The 7,960-nt window shown below is 31.0% G+C and overlaps 1 protein-coding gene across 1 annotated transcript; it reads left to right on the top strand.

Annotated features, from left to right (window-relative positions):
• The first annotated feature begins 495 nt into the window (after window positions 1-495).
• On the top strand, window positions 496-7,519 carry LOC132749923 (uncharacterized). The gene is made up of 8 exons (XM_060739860.1): window positions 496-597; window positions 936-968; window positions 1,901-2,035; window positions 2,535-2,701; window positions 3,046-3,131; window positions 3,580-3,711; window positions 5,847-5,981; window positions 6,298-7,519. The coding sequence occupies exons 4-8, from the start codon at window positions 2,580-2,582 to the stop codon at window positions 6,381-6,383; spliced, it is 561 nt and encodes a 186-aa protein (XP_060595843.1). The 5' UTR covers window positions 496-597; window positions 936-968; window positions 1,901-2,035; window positions 2,535-2,579; the 3' UTR covers window positions 6,384-7,519.
• The last annotated feature ends 441 nt before the right edge of the window (window positions 7,520-7,960 follow it).

The raw sequence follows: 7,960 nt of genomic DNA, 5'->3' as shown, positions 1-7,960 counted from the left end.
TAAATCTGGACTGACAGGCGGACGAACACGCTAAAACAGTCCCATCACTCCCGATTTCATCAGCGGGGGAGGGGATAAAAATGTCTGTAGTTTTAGTTCCAATAATTGATTTCAGTCCTAAAAATTTGTGACGTTTGTGACTCAGTGAAAAGCATTGAAGAAAACAATATTTATCTCAAATTTGTGACATTTGTGATTTTAAACTCGTGACGAATGTGATTGTCTAAAACATTGGATCACATGCATCACAAAATTTGTGACGAATGTGATCTCATTCTTCACAATTGTGACGAATGTGATTTGTGACACATGTGGCCTTACATAGCTCGTATCTATGTGAAATACCTACAGTTAGTAAGGATCAGAATTAGTGTATGTTACTATTAAGACTGTGTTTCGACTTTAAGCCAATTAAAATTCCATTCAATTTTTGCTTTGTGTAATTATAAGCAATTCAAGTGTATTATAGATTAAAAAGGTCTCAGAAAATAAAGAAAAAGAAAAAAGTATATATACTTAACATTGTACATTTCTTTGATTTTCTTAACTTTTGTGAATGATTTAAAGGCACACTTTTTGGAGGAAGGCGGCGATGATGTAAGTTTTATCACGTGATTGCACACGGTTGATTGTAGACTTGTGAAAATGTATTATTATAAGAAAGCAAGACATTGCGGTTAAGGCATAATAAACATAAGATTTACGTTTTTGTGTATATTCTGTGTCTTTATTTATTTATTTTAAGCAAGTCAGGTATTTCTCATCTTCCCTAGTCATTTCTTGTGATTTCTAGCTTTCAAGATCATCAGTTTGACAGATCAGTTTAAGGGCAGTTGTCTGTCTTTTTATCTTTATTATCATGCGTGTTTCATCGATTCTTCCTCTTCATTTTTCTATAAACATATCATCCCAACACTTACTCTTTTGGTCTATAGAAGAATGACTTCTCCATTGAAGACGGCGTAGGTGTAAGTACAAGCACTGGGTCGGAAAATTTTCTTTTACATATACGTTCATTGTCAACACTTTCAGAAGTCTTCTTGCATATGAAACATATACGCCCTTTATGATTTATTCCTATTTTAATGTCAGTTTAAATGTATATTAATTTTTCTTTTATTTTTAGTGTGCGCGCTTGTGTAAGGTTTAATTACGTCTGGATTAATTACCGCACGGATATTTTCGCATTCCCTTACATTGACATACTTGGAAACATTTATCAGTTTATTTTATAACGAGTCTCACATATATATGAAAATAATATTTTTTAGGAAACTGTGTACATCCGAAAAGTATACTCTAATCTAGCCATCAAATGGCTTTGATTTTTCCTACCTAAAAATGTGTGTTTAGATAGTTAAGTTTGTTCTGGAATGAATAAGTAAATTGTTTTAACATTACTTGTTCTGGTGCAGGAAAAGATCATATATATTGGTGTCAGAAACGAAGCTTTGAATAGTACAGTTTAAATTATTTGGTTATAGTTTCAGATGATAGCAAATTTATTGTCAATTACTGAAGTGTTATAATTTTGAATATGACATGAATATTAGTTTGTCACACGTAAGAATTTATCTAGTATTTATAATTCTAGTAAGTCACACTTAAGGACATTTTTAACAATTTTCATTTGTATTTCATTCCAACGTTTAACTACCGGTTTTGTAAATGGTGAAACCCTTTATTTATCATAATTCACGAAACACATTTGACAGGCTTGGAACATTTTAATATGATAATAATTATAATAATTGTAGTATGAACACGAAAGTAACTGTGCCTTAAGTCACACACAACCGTAACTTTCATCGAAAGGGCAGATCCTAATGGGACAAATATAATAAAAATTTACATACTTGGACATACAGTTAATGTAAATGTTACTTTTTTTGTATTGTAGCCCCATCCAGGATGGGTACTTTTACTCCGGTTTAGCAAAGATGGTGAAGTCAATGTTCGCCGAGCTCTAACGTTTGCTGCAAAACATATCGAGTCCGACGGTGGTCGCATACTTGGCCTTGCAAGGTCTCACTCGGTAGGCAACATTTGAGCCGCGTCACGACAAAACCAACATAATGGGTTTGCGACCAGCATGGATCCAGACCAGCCTGCGCATCCGCGCAGTCTGATCAGGATCCATGCTGTTCGCTATCAGTTTCTCTATGTGTTATAGGGTTTGTAAGCGAACAGCATGGATCCTAATCAGACTGCGCGGATGCGCAGGCTGTTCTGGATCCATGCTGGTCGCAAACCCATTATGTTGGTTTTGTCGTGACGCGGCTCAATTGATTTTATCAATATTTAATGCAATCTTTACCATGTTCTTTTCTGATTTATGTCTTTTAAAAATGAAATGATGACTGATTCGGCTAGTATATACTACTAAATAGTTTTATGTTGTCTTTTTGACAACTTATGCAATGATCTAATACAATAATTTTATAAAAAAGCAAATCACCCGCAGTTTCTGTATATGATTGATCATTGTTTTTTATGTTTTAACCGCAAATGAATTCAAATATCTGATATTCCAGGTACGAATTCGAGAGGGAGGAGATTCCTGGGTAACATTTGGAGGAATGCGTTATTTTGGTGGCGGTAACTGGGACGTCCAGCAGGCCCCAAATCACAATGATACAACTTACAGTGTCCTTGCAATCTATTTTCCCTCTCTCACTAGAGCAATACAGTGGTTTGATAGGTATATCTGACTTATTAAAGGATTGCTGCAACTTCAACGTTATTCTAAATACATGATTTCTATAATAAAGTCAAAGGGAATGGTTTTTGATATGAGAAACAACACAAAACCTTTCTAAAACTTTTTACATACATTGTTTACATATATTTAATTAACCTCCTTTGAATGTAACTGCAATATTTGTGTTTATGGGGTCCATAATATATTTTCCTTCTATTTGAAATAAGAGTGTGAACACAAATTAGAAAAAAGTATCACTTTTGACTAGGTTTTGGGTTTCATTTGTCTTCAATATCTGATAAGTGTGACTAAAATATAACGTTATCGCTATTGTTTTTTTACAGAGATTCATGCTTCAAACAGAAAGATTTTCCCCCGCCCTACACAACAGATTGCATAGCACTTCCACTGAATTCTAGTGTTGATACAAGTAAGTGCAATGATAGTTAAATACTTTAAATAATGTTACTGGTCGTCAGTTAGTATTGTTTTCTTTCACCTATTTACCTAGTAACATAAAAACTAAAATTCATAAAATCACATGAATAATCATTTATTTATACTTTTTTAGTTTTGTCTTGTTACATTTGAAGTGCAGTAAATTTTCTTTTCGGAAAATCAATATTTTCAAAGTTTTGTGCCTTGGAAAATGATTAAAATCCAAAAAGCGTTTCCCTTTCAACAATGATAAGCAATGTAGGTTTTACCAAAAGATTACACAAATATCATTACAAGATATTATATATTATATGATAGAGAATTGGGTAACGGGAAACTACTGTACAAGAAAATTACCGCAACTTGTACGGTCTTCCAACGAAAACCTTTCAGTCCATAATCGATTGTTTCCCTTGATCAGAGTGAATTTTAATTTTCAGAATTTTGCAAAACATTGGTATTGACGGAATACCCACGAATCAGTCATCCCGAATACTTCAGGGACAAGTTCTCCATACCAACTCAAGAAATGATGAGCAAAAGATTTAGTGCAACTCCATATGTTGTTAAAGGTATTCTTGTTGAAATCACTTCCATATAACCTTCTATCGCAAGTTAAATTGAAATGTGCAGCGTTATTTTCAAAATTAGAACTCAATATAAAGCAATAAATGTTTCCAATTAGTTAAATACTGCCAATATTTAAAGAGAACTGGTTCTTAACGGAAGGTCCGTAATTCCTTAAACAGTTATGTTGATAGTAGTATGTATCATACATGAAACAAACATCGAAAGAACCATATATGGATGTTATACTTTGAGATATATGATCAAATATATGTGCGTACATTCATTCATCATATTAAATGTCTATACTTAATCACTTAGAACTATATTAACATTTTTTTTTTCAACAAATATTTTATAAGAATATCAAAGTGGTACATTTTTTATTATTTTGATAATATTTGAAATACTTATTGAAAATGTGCCCGTTTTAGACCATATCATTTTAAGATTTTCCTATACGTTTTTGTAAATGTCTTCAAAATGTGTCAGGAAAGATCGATGAAAAGATCCGTTGTTTACCTTATGGTCCAATTTACAACAATGTACGACATTATCAAGTACAACTGATACGAATTTCACCATATAATAGTCAGTAGTTTCTTTTATGTTGATCATTTGTTATCGTCCTTCTTTTGTAGATTTAACTTAGCTGAAAGAGAGAGTAATAATAATTCAAATAATTTTTGTGTGTGTAAATTGAACTATTTTGATATCCTTTAGACCATGGCATGTTTTATCCTTTGTAGATTCGCCACAATTATTTGAATCACTTTGTTGCGTAGGCTTGTCCGTCGGGTTAGACCATCTGTTTCTAATGTGTCTGCAGTGTAAATAAATAACCATTGAATGACTTATTTCAAACTTCGCTCAAATGTTCAACTCAACAAGGCAATATTCAAAATTCACCCACCATGTGCCATCTCAATGTCAATTTCAAAATTGAAAGTTAAATATCAAACAATTTTGTAACCGCTTTAAAGGTCCTATACGCCTTGAAGGATTTTCCTAAATTTTGGTTAAAATGTACATTTCTTTAAAGTGATGTTGCAACACCTATGCCACCGCTGCGCAGACTGAAGATCAAGGTCCAATGTCAGATAATTTTGTCTCCTCATTATTAATTCTTTACTCCTTGAAATACTTTTACATATTCATCTCAAATGTTTTCCTTCAAATATGATGATAAATGGACCTGCATTAAATCCTGTGTCATAGAGATGGTTTGGGATAATTGTCCCTCCTGTGATAGCTCTAGTTAAGGCAATTAATTAATTTAGTATCAAATTGTTATTGATTTAAAGGAAATTCGATTTGAAAATTTAGATTCCAAACATACTTCCAGTTAAGAAAAGAAATTAAGTACCAAATTGTTTTTGATTTAGATAAGTTCAATGCCAGGCCAGGATTTAGAACAGATCAGAAAATATTGATTAATTTTCGACAATATTCCAATAAAACCAGAACAATATACAACTTTAATATTCAGCATTCAGTATGATTTTAATTGTATCTCTCACAAAGTTAATAATAATTAACAATAATTGAAGAAGCAATTTATGACTTGGTATATATTCAATGAATGGGAGGTAATGAGAAAATACAGTCTAAACAGTATGGAAACAGTTAATGTTCCTGGCAAAGTATATGTACCAAACTAAACAACAACCTAAATAAGATGAATGAATAATAGTAAATATTTAAAAAAAATAAAGCTCATCGTATTCTATTTAGTGTTTGATATTTACATTTTTCATGAATAAATACGAGCAATAGCAATATTTAAATCAATATTCGTTTTAAGATGGAACGGAATTATGTTCAATTCTTCACTTGTATAATATGTTGTTAAAGAGCGAGTTAAGCTCATGCCTCACCTTCGATAAATGAACACAAGCGGATTTAAAAAAAATGAAAATCATTCAACAATAGGTCATTAATGTTTCGTTATGCTTTAAAACGGTGATTGCGAACATATGAACTTGATTGCGAACATATGAACTTGATTGCGAACATATCATCTGAAATGTTTATTGGCAGAATAACTAAATGTAACATCTGAGTTGATGACATATAAGTCTTCCAATGAACTTCTTGACCTTCTTTGTTTTGCTGTACTCTCATTTAAATATTCTTCCAGCAACCTCGATTCCCACTGACGACCCACGACAAAGAGTTGCACGACATTTGCGTGGCTCATGGATCAAGAGAAACAGTATAATCACTTTAAGTTTGTTTGGAAGTCTCAATGAAACACATAGATATTTCACAGATCGTAAGTTAATTTTGTTTCATTTATCTGACTTGTATTGCGTTGATGTCAAAACAAAGATGATAATACTTTTATATCTTATTGAAAAATGATAACAATAAATGTCAGACAAGTAAGGTCGGAGGAATTGATGTCATAAATGTTATCATTTGCATTAGTTTGTAGTGGTTTTTAAATTCAATTTTGTTTTCACATTTTTCTATATTGCTAATAAAGCCTTGCTAGATCTTTGCTAGATCTTATTAGATCTCAGTATCATTATAATACCAAAACGTAAAGATAAAAATATTATTAATAGTTTTTCTCGCAATTATTACAGCCGAATATTTGAGGTGCAAAGAAGCCCAGGATAGAGTTTCAGCACCCACAACTGTAATAATGGATCTTGAAGACTGGAGACTGTAAATGAGCTCGGGCATCATAATAGTGATACTAATGATATATATATATATATGCACATACTTGTAAATGACATTGTTTTAATTGCAGGCTTTGAATAAAGCCTGATAATAGGATAGTTGTGTTTTGTTTATGATTATTTATAGAAACAGGCCAGATAAGTACATTAACTTCGTTTGATAAGTACGTTAACTTTATAAGATATGTACATTAATTTTAAAAGATATGTTCATTACCTTTATAAGATATGTATATTATCTTTTTGAGGTATGTACATGTACTTTCATTTCATAAGATAAGTTGACAATCTTTGTGATATATGTACATTAATTTTACAAGATATGAACTTTAACTTTAAAATTTATCTACATTAACTTTATAAAATATGTACATTAATTTTATAAGATTTGAACATTAACTTAATAAGACAAGATCATTCACTAAGAAGGATATGTACCTTACTTTATAAGATTTGTACAATAAGTTGATAAGATACATATAATAGCTTTGTAAGATACCGGTATTATCTGTGATATAAACAACCTCCCGTCCTCGTTTTGTTTGTCAACTAAGTAGAGTTTAAAAATGTATTATACGCAATCAATAAAACGAATAGATTAGTGTTTGATAAATGCATTTGATAAAGATAAAATATATGGATGTATGTATCTATTAAACAAACTAAATTGTATATATAAAACATATGTGTGTTAGTAAGAGGTATTTAACATTTAGTGCTTCGTATCTGGTATACGTGACATTTTTACAGTCTGTGATATAAGCTTATATTTATGAAAGCAAGATTTAAGAAATTAGATAGTTTTTTATGTATTTTTTTTTATTTTCAAAGTGGTTTCTTTTAGATCAGATAAAATATTCGTGTTTTTATACAATATATTGTAACTGATAAATGTAAATGTTAAGAGGTGATAAAAGAACTGTTTTATCAGTGAGCTGTTTTATCTGTAGATCTATATGTTTCTGTCATTATCTGTCTCATTGTATGGATATATTGCACATACTTCATGACCTATTGCGGTGATATAATTTATTGGTACGGAAATGAAATATTTGATATGACTTAACATGTACTTAATATTCTCTTGTAGATATATAGTTCAATAAATATAACCAGAAAAGAGTACCTGTTTTTTTTATTTTGTATTATATACATGAAATCGATGTTATTTTCTTTTACAAACGCTGAATTATACATAGTAAAACGAATGTAATGGTAAAACTTAATGTTATTGTAAGGGTTTTGCAATCTATATGAATGCAGTGGGTGGCAGAGAAAAATGCGTATAGTATAATATGAGATTGTTATGCATTGTTGAGTACAATATTGTATTGGACTCGAACAAGCAGTCAAATTATACTGGACGAGGTGATAGTCGAGCCTTATATAGGTTTTGCATCTGTGTACGAGTCCAATAGAATCAGTATTGTTCGCATCCATGTTTAATAGCCTCTTTATTTCACAACACCATTTTATTGACATTTGACAAGTTCAACTTTGTTATTTCAATTACAAAAAAGAATTGTTGTAGATTTTGGACTCTTGAAATGAAACCGAGGCTTTG

Source organism: Ruditapes philippinarum, unplaced genomic scaffold (genome assembly GCF_026571515.1).
Source record: "Ruditapes philippinarum isolate M1 unplaced genomic scaffold, ASM2657151v2 ctg1895_1_1_1_1, whole genome shotgun sequence".
Classification (NCBI taxonomy): Eukaryota; Metazoa; Mollusca; class Bivalvia; order Venerida; family Veneridae; genus Ruditapes; species Ruditapes philippinarum.
Note: the sequence above shows the minus strand (reverse complement) of the source record. Positions and strands in the feature narration are given on the sequence as shown.

What these genes read in the sequence shown, in the direction of transcription:
- LOC132749923 (XM_060739860.1), top strand. Translation starts at nt 2,580, where the DNA reads ATGCGTTATTTTGGTGGCGGTAACTGGGACGTCCAGCAGGCCCCAAAT. An exon ending in AACTCCATATGTTGTTAAAG is followed by an intron (nt 3,712 to 5,846) that starts GTATTCTTGTTG and finishes ATATTCTTCCAG; the next exon opens with CAACCTCGATTCCCACTGAC. An exon ending in ACATAGATATTTCACAGATC is followed by an intron (nt 5,982 to 6,297) that starts GTAAGTTAATTT and finishes CAATTATTACAG; the next exon opens with CCGAATATTTGAGGTGCAAA.